The sequence below is a fragment of the Diadema antillarum genome, unplaced genomic scaffold (genome assembly GCF_040938485.1).
Source record: "Diadema antillarum isolate AM-2024a unplaced genomic scaffold, OU_Dant_1.0 seq00000889_RagTag, whole genome shotgun sequence".
Classification (NCBI taxonomy): Eukaryota; Metazoa; Echinodermata; class Echinoidea; order Diadematoida; family Diadematidae; genus Diadema; species Diadema antillarum.
In genome coordinates, this window is record NW_027271753.1 from 1,093,157 (window position 1) to 1,109,699 (window position 16,543).

Sequence of the window (16,543 nt, forward strand, 5' to 3'; positions counted from 1 at the left end):
ATTCAAAACAAAATTTCATTGGCTTTAGTCTGGCATATACTTGTTTCACAAAAACTAAATAGCTTCTTTTTTTTGGGGGGGGGGCAACTTTTATGTAGAATATTATTCTTTATGGTGTTGGGCAAAATTTTTAGTTTTTTATTGTAGCGATGTATGTGTGTATGTGCTAAGTTGTTATTACATTCAATATTTCAATTTCAGGTTGTTATGTCTTGTTTGTGTACATGCAAAGAAAGGAAGAATACTTTTGAAGAAATACGCAAAGATGATGTGAATCATGATTTCTAATGATGCATGGTTGAAAATGTTGATATGCATACATAACCTGCCACCGTGTCATCCCGATAAATTTGAAGAGCTTGATAAAATCCAAAATGGGGTAATGTAGGTAAAAAGCTATGAGAATTTGGAGTTGAATTGAAGAGTCTTAAGATGTTATGACTTGAGGAAAAAAAAACCCCTCAGAAACACACTTTTTGGGATTTATCAGAAATTTGAGCTGTGAGGTTAGAGGAAATTAATGTAGGTTACATCATGTTGAATTGCAGGGAGTATACTCCAAATAAATCCCAGGTTATACCTTTTAACAAGTTCTTGTGCAGGTGAAAAATGAATGTCTGTGTGCATGCATTGTGATGATAATTGCCTCATGGTATTAATGCAATTAAAAACATTGCTCACATGTCTACTTTTTCTGCCTTTGGAATTTTCCTGCCACATGCTTGACTGCATCTGAATTTAAAGACCATATTCATTTTCTCAATACTTTCATGCACATAGTATGGTTGGCTTTTTCATTGTTTCTGTTGTAATATTTGACAAATAAAGTTAAAGACACAACATACAGCTTATTAAAGTTTATATAATCTAAAGAATCCAAACACATGAAAGTTAAGAAAGCTGATGCTTGTTGGCTTTAACTGGCTTTCATAACGATTGAAGAATCATATCCATGCGTATGACTGACATCCTATCATAGACTAAAATCTTCATTGGTGAATAAGACTATTTATTCTTAATTCTGTGCTGTCATTAAATGGGTTCACTGCATAAGAAAAATTGTGGTATATGTTTAGTAATCCCTAGACCTTACAGGAGGCCCCAAGTTCAAATCTTGTCTGGTGCTGAAATCCATGACCATGATGTCTATCAAACGTGGCCTTCTTCAAACATACATTGTACATGTTAAATTCGGTGATGGTAAAACAGACATAATAAAACGGGCCTCTGAAAGAGTAGTGCCAACAATAGACAATACTGTAGACAACTTTTGAATTTTGTGAAAAAGTGTGTAAGAATATTCACCAAACTAAGGCTATATTATTAGTAGTAAGTTATCATGTTTTAACTGCAAAATTTTAAGATGGAATAGACATCGGATCTGAAGTGAGTGTATCTATGTATCAATGTCTCATGTTTTACTGTCTTTGATCAGATTGTCTAAATCCCCAAGATTCAGGGATGGTTAAAGATAAACCTCCAAATGAACTAATACTGGCCTTGCACTTAGATTGGAATATAGAATGCAGGGATTTCAGAGTTTTCGTTCACACCCTTTGAGGGACATTGATAATAAGTATCTTGTGAGTGAGATAATCTCTTGAACAGCCTTTAAATTGTGTCTTGTGCATTTGATAGAAGCAGATGGTGAAAGTGGAATGAATCATATGATCAATCAAAATTTGTGCACCATTCAAGTCATCATTCATATGAATACATTATGGACATCATTCTATGTGTTGTTGTTTTCTTAAGTTTATTATTGTCACTGAGTAATGATGCCTACGAGCTGGCTGAAATTATGTGTATATTTTCATTGTTCTTATCAATTAACTAACAATATTAAGATTTTACAAATACTTGTGACATCTAGTCTATCAAATTTCACAAATGCCAATACCTGTGTAATGTTTTGGGTTTTTTTCACTTTGTACTATATAATAGATGTAGATTCAGTCAGGTTGGTTGACTGAGTCAGCAATTTTAGAATTTAACAGATGAAGAAATATGTGGAGAAGATACTCTAAGCATCTTGTTATCGAGTGGCATCAATAAGGTAGGGCAAAGATGCTGGTCTAATGATCAAAGAGCAATCCTAGCCTGGGTTAGAAAGGATCTTAAGATCCGTCATTTATCCCGCCCTATTATACCCAGATACACCCCGGCAATTGTCTTGTCCCCATCTCCATAGCAAGGCTACAGCACTCCTATAGTGACTCAGCAATTGTGTGTAATTCTGGTGAATAGCTTCGGCCAGACACCGGTCGAAGTGAGGGGAAGAGAGAAATGGAAAGGTTCTTTCTTGAGGAGAGATACAGAAGAGATGCAGAAAATGAAAGAAAGGACAACATCTTAAGGGAAAGTGCACCTGGTACTATTGGATGAAGTCGGGAGAAGGAGGCACAGAAAAGAACATGTGACATTTCTTGGCAAATCTTCCAAATTAAGTATTTCATCCTCTCAATGAGATAAAGTAGGAGGGATCTGTATCTCCACCACTCTTTGAGATTTTTTTTCCCTCCCTGCATGCCATGTGTAGGCATGTAAGTATGTATAGGCATCAAACACCCTTTCCCCCCGATACCAGCCATCGCTCTCTCATTGATTCTGGAGTCCTGGGCATCGGCATTGTTCAAACATAAGATTAAATGTATGAAGCATGGCAACACAAAGCCTATAAATATGCAGGCTAATTTGGCTGAAAGTATTAAAGTCCTCCTCGGGATGGTTTTATTCATTGACTAGGAAATTATATTAATAACCCCATTTCAAAGGCAAAGGTTAATGTTTGCATAAATTTGTGAAAACATTGATTAAGATTTCTGGTATATAGTTCAATTTGTTTGACTATTGTCTTAGGAGCAACCTCCTTGATTCATTCTCCTCAACAGTTTCTGGACTTGGAGAAATTGCGATTTAGATTTGTCAGATATTGGAAGACGATGGGGAGCGGGCAAGGAAAGTTCAACACACAGGTTGCTCTGTACTTTGTTACATAAACTCTACACCTTTCATTTTATTTGAGCAGTATTACTTGATAACCTTCAATTTTCTTGTGACATTTATTATTTTGTTTTTAAAGCGGGCCAGAATATTAATCCTTTGAGAAAAAAATATTGCAAAACATACTGTTTGTATTGCACCCGCAGATGGTTACATACTTTTGCCCCATCAAATCATGATTCAGTGGATATTTCTTGGTCCTGGTTTGGCCTGTACAGAATAAATTCATATACCTATGTGAAAACCTTCATGAATAAATATTTGTTTGTGAGACAGAGAAGGATACCTGAAAAAAAAAAGTTTTGGTCTTGAGAATCTACAAAAAAAAAAGAACATTCTTTGATTCATAAGCAAGTTGTGTACTACGCCGAATGAATTATTACCATTACAATCCATTTTTCAGTGTATGCATTTTTTTTGTCTTGGGGGTATCAAGTCTAACAGTGTGTGCTTTCTTCATATCAAATGTTATTGTGAAACGATGTCATTTCATATATGTGAAAATAATGTATCTGTACAAAGAACGAAAATGTGTCAATAATATTGATCAGAATTCAAGGCATATGATGACACAGTTGGTATTCCATAAAAGAAGAATTTTGTCTCGTAGAGTGAGTGGTGATTCTGAAATGTACATAGCCAAGAATAAGCTTTATTTCACTCATAATGAAAATTGACTAAAGATTTAGCAATATATGTATTGATTTCATTTTTGTGCATGAAAATTGCAAATCAGAGTTGTTTTTTCCCCTATGAAATCATACTGAGTGGTAGAGTATCTTTCTGTAAAGAATGAACATCATTTTCTGCTCATATTGAAAAATTTCAGGAGATGAAATTCTAGTGTCAAATGCAATATAATATTCTTAAGTGCCGTGCATTTAACAGGTAATATCTTTGCTTGTGTAACCATTGGTAATGTGGTAATTACTTTTTGATCAATATCTTGTCAAATATGGAATCATTACATTAAACGATAAACACAGCTAAATGATGACTGAAAACTGTTATGATTTAGCTTAAGAGTAGACTTGGTTGTACTTAATTCAAATCTTATTGTCTATCAAGGGGATACTTGAGAAAAACTTGGAAGATTTAGGGGATGCAATGTCATCTGGAGTTGAAGTATCATAACATTCACACCTTTTTAATTTGTGAAAATAAATGTGTGAATATTGGTGCCTTTAAATACCTTTATTGCAATGCAGGACACTATAGTAGCATGTTTTTTTTTATTATAAATATGTATCCTTGACGTAAAAGCTTTTTGGATTTCCTCCTGTTTTTAGTGTCATACCTGTGCATTTACAGTGGCATCTCGGAAGTAATTATTTTTTAGTAAGCATGTGAAAACTCATTTCTGTGTTACTTATTTTGGGATGTGAGTATTTTTTTTTTAGAATAGAAGAAAATGGGAAAAGGCCTGTGTAACATCTTAAAGAATGTATAGAATCTTGTCCTATTTGTTTGAAATACTAGTGCTTCTATATCGGAAATAATAATTGTCCGGATGGAATGAAGTTCTTTGCAGGTTTTCCTGTTTTTAAATGTTCTTAGAAAAGGATGTGCTGATCATCAAGGACAGTTTTTAAAGCAACCAATTCCTTTGTAATTTGAGAGAGGCTGTATTAATGCAACCTCCTTTGAGGGGAAAAAATGAGCTCCTACATGAAAATATTCCTCGCAGAGCTCTGTGGAGTCTTTTTGGGAAGATGGAAAAGAAGAAACAGACTTTGCTGGGAAGAAGTTGCTAACTTAGGGAAGGATATAGCTGACAAGTCTGTCCTACAAAGGAAAGAAGAAGGGAAGCCTCTTTTATGGGTTAAAGCACTGAAGTACACCTGGGAGCAGCAGAAGAGCCGTTGCTCGAGCTCCCCCATCCCCTCTCCATCGCTATGACGATTGGAAGCGGGCGACTTCTGGTAAAGGAGTGCCAGGTTTCCGTCTTTTCCTGTCTTTTTGCTGCCTGCTCATTTCTTCTCTAGATATGGTAGAGTTCAAATGAGAAGAAATATAATGAGACTGGGCGATAAAGGAGTGTTAAGTCTGTAGGGACCTATTCTCCTCATTGCATTCCAAATGAAGGGGCCGACTACTTGAGAGCGGGTCGCGTCTGGGGGGCCCTTTGACGCTAGAACCAGATAGTGTAGCAGTATTTGCATCTCATTGTGGCTTTTACAATTGCTCTGTGGGATGCTGACAATTTTTGAAAAGTGTCATTTTTTCTCCAAAAAAACCTCATCATTTTGACCAGTGAGATGAGGTCATAAATAGTAAAAGACACAGCTTCTATTGTCTGTTGATTGACAGTTCTGAACGTATACAATGTAATCCATCATATATGTATGTATATCTGATTTTGTTATGTAAGGCTGCAGTACTTATGAAAAAAAGAGCTCTTTTTTACAAATTACCTTCAATCTTGGCACATTATCACATATGAGATGTGCAATTATGCACAAACACTCATTCTTTAGTGACTCTGTAGCAAGCACAACAAACCTGTGATATGTTCATAAGTTCATGAATTATATACCATGCATAATCTTAATAGTCACAACCATGCCATTCTACCAGTAGCTGCGACTAACAGATTTTTTTCTTTTTATGTGCCACCCTATCATGCCCACAGAATTGCTGCCATCCGCAAAGAGCGCTCACGGGATGCCGCCCGGTCGCGCCGCGGGAAGGAGAACTATGAGTTCTACGAGCTGGCCAAGCTGCTACCCCTCCCAGCGGCCATCACAAGCCAGCTCGACAAGGCCTCGATAATCCGACTGACCATCAGCTACCTTCACATGCGCCACTTTTGTATCCAGGGTGACCCACCGTGGCACAATTACCCAGACACTGTCCCCACCCCTACCAATTCTTCCAGACACCTCCCAGTACTTCAAGGTGAATATTACAATTGAGACATCACTCAATCAAGTTTGATACACTTACATTTCATTTCTTCTCCTCCACCCAAGCAGAAATGGAAATAATTAAAGAATGAATGTGAATTCTCTTTTGGCTTTCAGCAGTAATTGTCTCTCTTCACCTGAGATCATTTATCAAAATAATCTGACAATTTCTGTTCATGTCTTTCAAACAGTTGTGATGATAACATTATGGAATAGAAATTATAACATCATATTATGATGTACTAATTTTCATTTTCTACACATATTTTCTTTTCTTGCTTTTCTTACTTGCTGTGGTATCAATTTATCCTGGTTCAGGTTCAAGTTGTTCAAGTTGATTTCACTTCATTGCCAACAAATTAAGAAAACAGTGAAATGGTAAACTTACTGTATTGACAAAAATTTGATAAAATGCATTTTATGTATTTTCTCATTGTTTGTAAGCTGGTGGCATTTGTCTTGATGTATGAAAACCTTCTTTAATCTTTGATATCACCATAGAATTGTAGGTTTGATAATAATTATTGCTTTTATTATATTGCCAGATTGTTATTATCATTTCTGTATTTGTCATTTTGTGTTGATAACGGATGTTTCTCTTTCAGATAGAATTACAACTATGAATAGAAAAAATGTATTATAAATGTAATCAGTAGGTAATTGTATATTATAATCAGTAGGTAATTGTATATCATAATCAGTAGGTAATTGTATATTATAATCAGTAGTCAAAATGAACAACTGAAAGGAGTTATATGAATTTGATCAACATCATCATCTTCATGATTGCCATCATCATTATCATTATTATCACTATTATTATTGTTATCATTGTTATTATTATTATTATCATTATTATCATTATAATTATCATTATCATCATTATTTTTATGTTAATGCTCATTAGTATTGTAAACATAAAAGGATTACAGTATTGATGGAACTTAATGTAGCTTCAACTAAAGCATACAATAGGAGAAGCTTCAGCGCAAAAACTGTATAGACACTAAAAGAGCATGAATATTTTTAGCTTTGACAATTTGTGCCACTATATGAAACCATCAAATCAAATCATATCATATCAATGATATCAAATCAAATCAAATCAAATCAAATCAAATCAAATCAAATCAATCAATCAATCAAATTTACTCATTTGAATCCTGCCATGTCTAACCATGAATATAGAGGACCTGATATGATTTCTTTCATATTAATTCTTTTTAATTTTCCATCAATTTCTAGTAAGATTATGAAATTAAACATAATGTATTATTGACATCTGCTTTTCCTAGTCACAAGAAAGTGTAAATTAAACAATGAACTAGATATGTTTTTATATGATTACTTCAATGAAAGCAATAGTATATTTGCAAATTTTTATTTCAGAATTGGATTTTTGAAAATGTAGAATAAATCTAAAATTGATATTAAGCCATTTGTCTTTAGTGAAGCTGATTTACAGGCAGATTAAAATGGAAATGTGGAGGTTACCAATCAGACTATACAGGCCATCATACTCAGACAATGTGGCTTACATTCCATGATCAAGTATAGGTCAAAGGTCATTACTGTGGTTTGATGCTTGAAGGAAGTGCTTTTGCCACCACAATATCCAAAATTACCCATTATTTCCCCATTTTTTGGTATTCAGTGTGACATATGTTTATGGCATAATGTACCTATAAATACTGTCTGAGTGTGACACTTGGTGAAAGACACTTGTGATTATTCATTATTTCAGCATCAATCATGTTTCCAAGAAGGCATCGAATCAGCATCAATCATGGTTCCAAGAAGACATCCTTGCTGGCATATTATCACACAGAAAGAGAGGAGAATATCACATGATAATCTGCAAAGTGCACAATTAGATGAACACACGAAATATATTATAAGTGTGAACCAGCGTCTGAAATTGAAACAAGGAGACTTTAGTTCATGTACCTTGCAGTGATAGACAAAGACAAAAATGAACAGATAATCTGTCTACCACCTGTGTGTGACATTTCATTAGTCTGAAGTCACCAGAAGCAGGGACTACATTCAGACATTCCTAGCTCAGTCATTCAGCAGTTGGCGTATGGAATCTACATCTCTTACATTGTTAATTACAGAAACACTTGAGTTTTTTATTCGCTGTGCCTTAGACAGGGAGTCTAACACCCTCCCTGAATGGAGTGGTGAGGGATAATAGACTAGGATATGAGCCTACTGATTAGATTAACACCTCTGTCAGTGCCTTTTCACTCACACTGTTTGAAGCTCACTTCAGTGCAGAAAGACATTTTGTATTGAGAGTGGATTTTGTGTGCTCTTACACATTTGTGCAAGAACATCTTAAATAACTACAATGTACAGTCCTGAAAGAAGGTTTAACAATACATTGATTTGACAAGAACTTTATTATCACTTGAAAGAGTATGTATTTCATTAAATCATCAAGTAAAGGAGCATATATTTCATTTAATCGAACAAGACAGAGTGCTTAGTTTTTGAATAATACTTGGTTGTACAAGTTGATTCAAATTAAATATCAAAACAACTTGAAACAAAAATGTAAAAGACTACTTGATTATATTCAATGCTTTTTTTTACTTCATCTTTAGTACACTGTCATGAATTTCCATTTCAATAAAAGAGATTTGAAGGAACCATTAAGTGTTTTTAATGTGTTTCAAGTACTTTTATATTTCCAGAGAATCATCAAGTGCTTGCCAATGTACTATTGCCTTCGTTACCTATGATGACAGGGATCAAAAGTCCACTGTCAAAAAATGGAGTATTAAAGTTCAGAGCAATCTTATCCTTCGAACATTTTCTACGATTCAACTCCTTGAAGACCCTGCCTCCTTTCAAATAATTCCTTAGTTTGTCTCATTATTGTTCTGCTTCTACATTTGTATACAAAGTCTTGATAAATTAGTGGGTTTTTTTTTCTTCTTCTTCTTGCAGGACGCTACGCTCATGTCCAGTCAGGGGTTAATGCCATAGCCAGAGAAGTCTATGAACACCACCTCGGTAGCCACATATTACAGGTGAGTAAAGGGATATTTTGGCAGGTACAGAGACACAGTGACAAGACTTGATTGGAGGCTAGATGAAGTCCAATTGGATGACAAGTGAATCACATCCAACCCTGGTATTTCAAACATGCTGCATTTGTTTTATAAAAATAATTGTTATCTCTTGCAACCCAGTGATTGTAAATCTTGTATCATAACTAACCTAAAGTCAATAAGAACTCCAGATTTTACAGAGTCAATAATATATGAACATTCAGGTTGACAAACGTGACTGCTTCATCTTTCTTGTCTGTTCCACAGAATTATTACATCTGTCTCTTTTGTGAATATGATATCTAGTCATCTACAGAGAGCAGTGAGGTTGTGCTACAATCATCCTGCACATTCATTAGTCATTTTTTTTTTCTCTTAAGCAACAAACAATTTTTATCTCCTGTGATCGTCATTTTATCTCATATCAAAATCAAGTGGATGCAGTCAGATTTACATCCATGATTTGACAAATTTTAATTTGAATTAGTTTGATTAGTTTGAATTTTGAGTAAATAATGGAAATTTGGGCATTCAAGGCATATGTTGGCAATTGCAGTGGTGTATTTTTTCAACAGCAGCAGTTAACAAATCAATTTCTTTAAGGTAACAGTTCCACACCATCTCTGTCTGGTCTAGGTTGAAATTGAAATTGAAATTTATTCAATGCTTTCTGCATTGAACACATCACAGATGAAATCCAGTCATTCTTTAAAGGGGATGGCTAGTAACTGATCAGTGGGAATCAGTGGGAATGCTGGAAGATGATTGTTCCAATCCTTGTGGGATTCATTCAAGAGTTCATTGTATATCTACTGTTGTGTGAAAATGATTTGCTTCAGAACGGTCTCATATTCAAGTAATGTGCAGATTAATGCCCCGTCACTGACCAGGGACGCTTACCTGGAAACATTAAACTGCACATTACTTGAATATGAGACCATTCTGAAGCAAATAATTTTAACACAAGAATAGATATATAATGTACTCTTAAATGAATCCCACAAGGATTTGAACAATCATCCCTCAGCATTCCCACTGATTCCCACTGATCAGTTACTAGCCATCCCCTTTAAAACAATGAGACATACTCTGGTACATTCAAACATAACTAAAATTATATGTACAATAGACTGATAACAGAATAAAAAGATATGTTGACTTAGAGCTGTTTAGGATAGCAGAATAAACAATTATAAGACTGAATTATAGAAGAGTGTTTAAATGATAAGGAATGGATTGTTTCCCTATGTAAATAACATTATTTCTTCATTTCTGAATATTGCAGAGTCTTGATGGCTTTCTGTTTGTGTTGTTCAGAGACGGTCGCTTTCTTTACATCTCCGAGACAGTGTCAATCTATTTGGGACTTTCACAGGTAAGAACTAGAAAAGCACTCCGAGAGTGCAGACCTCCGCCAAGCAGCTCATTTCTACCCATACACGCATGATAAAAAATCGCCCAATTTCCCAATGATAGCTTTAAAAAAAACGAAAAAAGCTAAGAAGTGTTTACTTCGTCAGCCTCCTGCTGCATGGTTCCTTGCGCAGAGCACATGCTTTAATATGCATAATATGCAAACCTCAAATATGCACAGCTTGAACTCCCAAGTGCATTGACCCTATATGGTAAAATATACAAAATTCTTCAAAAACTTCACATAAATTTCTGCATCACTACCAAAATTTAATCACCTGTTTCTTGTATCATTATCAACTTCTCCCAAAAGTTTTATGACAATCCGCTCACAACTTTTTGAGTTATTTTGTAAACAGGCAAACAAACAAACACTGAAAAAAAATGTAACTTCCTTGGCGGAGGTAATTTGTTTGTATTAATGCAACTGATTGACCAAGTGCTCTTCATCGACATAAATAAGCACCATTTACTCAGTGTTTAAGTAGTAGCCATGATAAAAAATCATGGGCATATATACTCGCGTCGGATCTGAACTAATGAATGTATGCCCATGGTTTTGTTTGTTATCATGGCTTCTATCAAAAGGCTGAGTAATTGTTGCTTATTTACATCAATGAAGGGTAATATGTCAATCAGTTGCAATAAAAACAACTCAATGCAATAATTCATTAATTTGAATAGTTTCGAACAATGTACTAAACTTGATCACTACTCATATGTCACTGTGAAGGTCACTTTCAGTCTCTTGCGTTGTCAGTACATTCACTGGAGGATGGCATCAGCATGTACAAAATCAAATTCATCATACCTCCACATTAGAAAATTAAATCAACTTAACTCCACAAAATATTCTTTTCATTTTTTTTATAGACTGCATGGCCAGCAGTGACAAGTGCAAATACTGTGTATTTTACTTTTATAGATATATGAATATGATTTGCATTAAGATAATAGTTGATGATTTTATCTCAGATTGCCAATGGATGTAGACTCAGAAATTGAAGCAATTCTTGAGTACCTGTCAATATCTTAAACTGAGATCTAATGGCAGTTGATGAGAAATATTTGTGAGTTGTTAATTTCATGCTGTGTGATGTTCTCATCATGATAATTGTAAAAAAAAAAAGCACAAATGATATGAAGAAAGTGTAACTTCTCAAACAAATTTGTTTTGTTCAACCATTGTTGAAATGTGCTATCCTTTACTACTAGTATATTAGACTATTCCAGGGACTGCTATTGATGTGTCTATGGCATCAGTACACTACTCCTGGTAGTCATTTGATATTGCAGTGCTGCTGTGCTGGGGCTGGGACAGTGCGTGTCGGGCAAATTTTTGTTTTCACTTTTGTCAAAATTTTTGTATGTTGTGATTATTATGATTGAGAACCTATTAGCAAAATTCATGTGAAATAAAACCAATGCGACAATTTCAGCATATGCATTAGATGGTATAAAAGCCTTTTACTGTCCATAATAGATGAACTACATACAGAGGCTGATCAAGTTGATTTGGTCTTCCTCGAAGCTACATAGATTCAAGTCTTGCATATCTCCTTCTCATTTATAAGTGCAAAGATATTACCAGGGGGTAGATACAGTCCTATCCCAGCACAATATACTGAGATATTATATCATAATATAATCATATATTATAATATAATCGGCATCATATCTGAAGTACTTCTTCATAACTTTAGTCATGAGAACTTTTTACTAAGGTAGTACAAACAAAACACATCACGAGGGTTGACTTGTGTGCTGCTGTGAACAGATACATGGATGAGAAAAGAATTAATTTGAGTCACAGGTAAACATGAATGCTATAGACAGGGCTCCACACTAACTTTTTTATTTGATGGCCCGATGGGGCCACCAGAATCATCAATTTCAAATTTTTGGTGGCCCGAGAGAAAAATTTGGTGGCCCCCCAAAAACAATAAAAAACATTAAAATTCCTTTTTTTTTTGATAGTCAAATATTTACGTTTTATCATAGTAAGAATTGGAAGCTGGACATGTCTACTCATAAATAAACCTCAACAAACTCGCAACACTCACTCTCAGGCACTCATTCAGTCCTTTTCATCCATCCTTTAAACAAATTTGACTGCTGAATCGGTGGTAAGACTAAGTATGAATATTCATTGACAGGCACATGGGATGCAACATCTTAACATAGATAAATGACACTTTTCAAAAAATTTTGGTGGCACGAGGCGGACCACCAAATTTGCCCTTTTTTGAAATTTGGTGGCCCGACTTTCATTTTTGGTGGCCCCGGGCCACCGTTAGTGTCAAGCCCTGCTATAGATGCTAAAGTTTAATGATGTCCATGACGCCTCTCAGTTCTTTACCTAAGAACTGACATCGTAATCCGTGGGTTGATGTTCTTTATTCCGATGGTTCGTTAATTAAAAAATGAAGTATAGTTTATTATTTCAAAGGTTTTTTGTTCCAAAATACACAAATTCCCTGTACCTAGGTGTTCGTTGATCTGAAATTGAAATAGGGTTAGTTAATCCAAAGGTTTGATTGTCCAAAAATAAAATAAGGTTTGTCTACCAAAAATGCAAAGACGGTGGGTAATGATGAACCTTCGGAATTACGAACGTTATTTAATTTTCAGATAAATGAACCTTCGGAATAATGAACCTTATTGAATTTTGGATAAATGAACCTTCAGAATAATGAACCTTATTTCATTTTTGGATTAGCAACCCTTTGGAATAAAGAGCCTTTGGAATGATAACCTGAAACCTAATTCGTGGTTGCCATAGGCAACCCATAGGCAGTATTTCCTGTCATGGCGAAATAAATGTTAAATCTTTATAAATTATTGAAAGCATGGATGACACTCAATACGTTAACAAGCCTATTAAGAGCATGCTCCCTGTCAACATAAAATTTGTAAGAATGTCACCAATAGTTAAACAGTGTCTTATCTGTGATTCCAAAATAAATCCTGAGCAAGGAAAGAAAAGCAATTTAGTGACCGCCTTGGAAAACCTGTGGTTTATTACAAGAGTTGACCTGTGTAACGACCTGCTTTGCACAATGAGGTTTTACAGCATCATGATTCAGTTTACTCGAGTGGTTAGTATGCCAGAGTCAGGTCTTCTGTTTAACCCCCACAGTGCATTGTGAATGAAGTCAAGTACCTTTCATATTTTGATGCATTCAATATTCACTCTTTGTGCCAGCTGGTAAATGCCATAATTTTGAAGTGTGAGCAAGGTTCTGATCACTGGGGTACCTTTGATCGAGATTTCTGACCTTTCTCCTCATCCGGACTGTAGCAATTGGTCAATTGAATAATTGGCTTACAATAGGTGTGAAAATGCAACTCAGCATCACGGTCCTTTGGGAACCATGGAAACACGATGACCCTGTCAGGGAGGAGGAGCGCTCCTTGCTTCCCCCATCCGGCCGATTCCCTGGAGGAGAAGGGGATGGGGGCTGAGCTGAATTGAAACAAGAATTATCCCCTCCTCCATATTGATGGGCCAGCCTCGTTTATCATCCCTTGTGCCTGTGAGCCGGTTGAGGTTGCTTGAGGTTGGTGCCTTACACCAAGGGGCATTTCCATTCCCCATCCACCTCTCTCAATCTACCAGAAAGAAGACCATTCTTACCCTGCCCCCCCCCCCAAAAAAAAAAACAACAACAACAACAACAACAAAACAGATAAAAATAGATAAATAAATAAATAAAAAATAAATGTAAGAAGATTTTTTTTATCCGCTTCTGATCAAATATGAGACCTTACATAAGATAAAAATTGTCAAAAACAAATGCTAGACTAGTGCTAGTACGATATGAAATTGTTTGACAAATGCTTTCTGTGAATATTCATTCAAGTGGAAAAGCATTTGTAGAGGGTGTGTTTCTGAGGTAATGCATGATTTATTTTTCAAAAAAAAGAATGGAAACTGATGACAGAGAGGTACAGATTAAGGAAAATCATACTAGTTCAATGTCCAATTATTTCCATTAGTAGATGAGCTTGAGTGAATTCAGTTATGCCGCAGGCTTTATGGAAATATGCACCAATGAACTTATTAGGACTAGTACGTCATTTCATTCAAAGCTACCTGCAATGGTCCAGTCCACGTGAATTAAGTAAGATCCAAAATTGGATTGCTGTAGCATTTCAGAAACTATGGTAGCTTGCTTGCTCACCTCTTTCACTTTGTGCTAGGTTAATGTCAATTAAAAGGGATTTTAGCCCAAATCTATTTAAAGCTTCAGTAAGTTTGTGAAGATAATATGAAGAGAATTTCACAAACTTTATCTTGTTAAATGAAAAGTAAACATTTGCACCATTTGTAACTGACATAATGGTAAGGGTGATATTATTCCCACTAATTTCTGAAGAAAGTTAGTCAAGTACTCTTCCAAATGCTAGAAAAGAGAAAATAAGTTGAATTTTCTTTGTAGTTTCTTTGTATTGTTCCTTTGCAGTGACATTACGGATCATTGTACTCTTCTTATCCACAAATGATGTGTCTTTGATCCAAGCAAAACTGTTAAAATTCATAACTTTTGAACATATTGTCAATTTTTCCTCTGACCAAATTGATGTGCTCTAACATTTCTGCATTTATTAAACCCGTGTATTATATATTTGAGGTAGATATCCTTTTAATTACCCCAAACATGACTGCAGTGATATACAGGCCATTACTTTTTGATAAAAGAAGGCAGTGTGTTGGACACATAATGTAAGGCTGTCACAAATCTTGCCATTTGTGTCATAATTGTTATGTGATAAGTTACATTGCTTAGCTAAAAGATCCCAAGTTATGATGTCCTCAATCCACACATTAGGGTAATGAGCCACGCACAGGATTCTCTCTTTCATATACAAAGAGCTGAGCCATTTAATGAACTGAACTACTTAAAGGAGATTAGAAAAATCTTCTTCTGTCAGAGAATTGGTTTAGATGGCTCTCGGTCCAGACTGCTCATGACTTGAGGCACTAATCCCACTTTGTGTCACCTTCTTCCAATTTGAGAATAATTATCCATATTCTGTGTCAAGTCTTGTTTGGAAAAGTACACTGGGCGGTACTATTATATTCTTAGAGAGACAGAAGGTTTATTTCACCGAGTAGTATTTATTTTCTCACAGCTAACATGACAGTAAATCAGTGTTAAGTACCTTCTCATGCTAATTTTTCCTCTTTCTCTGCAAAGATTTCGTCCCAACTGCATGCCTTGTTACCTCCTGTTTGTAAAACATGCTTTCATAGCTAGGTAATTTGAACTTAATGATGTGAAGCCGAATCCATACAAAATTCCATGAATCAAAAGCCCATTATCACCACAATATAGCCCATAATTGTGATGCTCCCCTTTTTTTTCTAGAAGGCACCCTGGACAATTGAGAACAGAAAAAAAAATAGTGGCTGGGATGGAGGAGGGATGTATGAGCATCATTTGTGTGAGCGGAAGACATAATGAATTGATACCTAATTACCATCACGGGTTGTGGAGAGGGGGCGGTTCTGTTTGTGTGCTAGATGAGAGTATTATGTCTCTTAGTTGATGGGGATGTGGGCCAGGGGAATTCTCTTGCCCATTTTTATGGCCTCCCATGTTGGAAGAAAATAAAATACTTTTTTTCTCTCTCTCTCTCTTTTGCTTCCTTTCTTTCTGACTTTTCGTTCAATCGAGCAAGCATCAGAAAGTGAGGAGGAAAATTCATTGGATTTTGTCACCCCTTTCCCCTGACTTCAAGTCGCCTTGGGAGAAAAAGAACCCCTCATCCCTTGTTTCTTGTGTCCAAGGAGAATGGCGGAATGAATAGGTCAAAGAAAAGTGCAGGTTGAAAAGAATAAGGTCTCTCCATTTTAGTTGCTAACCAAGAAATACATTGATAAATTTGGGTGCCGTCTTTTTCTCTATGGCTTGTTTATTTGTATTCACAAAGAACATCACTCAAAGTTCATATTCTTTTACACTTGGTTTGATAAGTATGCATCAGATTATCTTTCACTATGTCCTGATGCCTGCAATTTTTTTGTGCTCGCCATCATTAGCGGAGAATATTCAACTTTTACTCCCTGCATACTGCATTTCCTCTTTGATAAAAGTTTCCTCATGCTTAATGGAGTCAGATTTTCCTCTATCCAATTGATTACTGTAAAGGTGGATA

At 35.5% G+C, this 16,543-nt stretch overlaps 1 protein-coding gene across 2 annotated transcripts in view; it reads left to right on the forward strand.

Moving 5' to 3' along the window:
• Positions 1–16,543, forward strand: part of LOC139740857 (uncharacterized) — a 130,077-nt gene that overhangs the window by 67,401 nt on the left and 46,133 nt on the right. For both annotated transcript variants that reach the window (XM_071651437.1, XM_071651438.1), the window contains exons 3-5: positions 5,636–5,901; positions 8,865–8,947; positions 10,254–10,343. In XM_071651437.1, the coding sequence (XP_071507538.1) occupies positions 5,636–5,901; positions 8,865–8,947; positions 10,254–10,343 (439 nt within the window). The remainder of the gene's footprint in view (positions 1–5,635; positions 5,902–8,864; positions 8,948–10,253; positions 10,344–16,543) is intronic.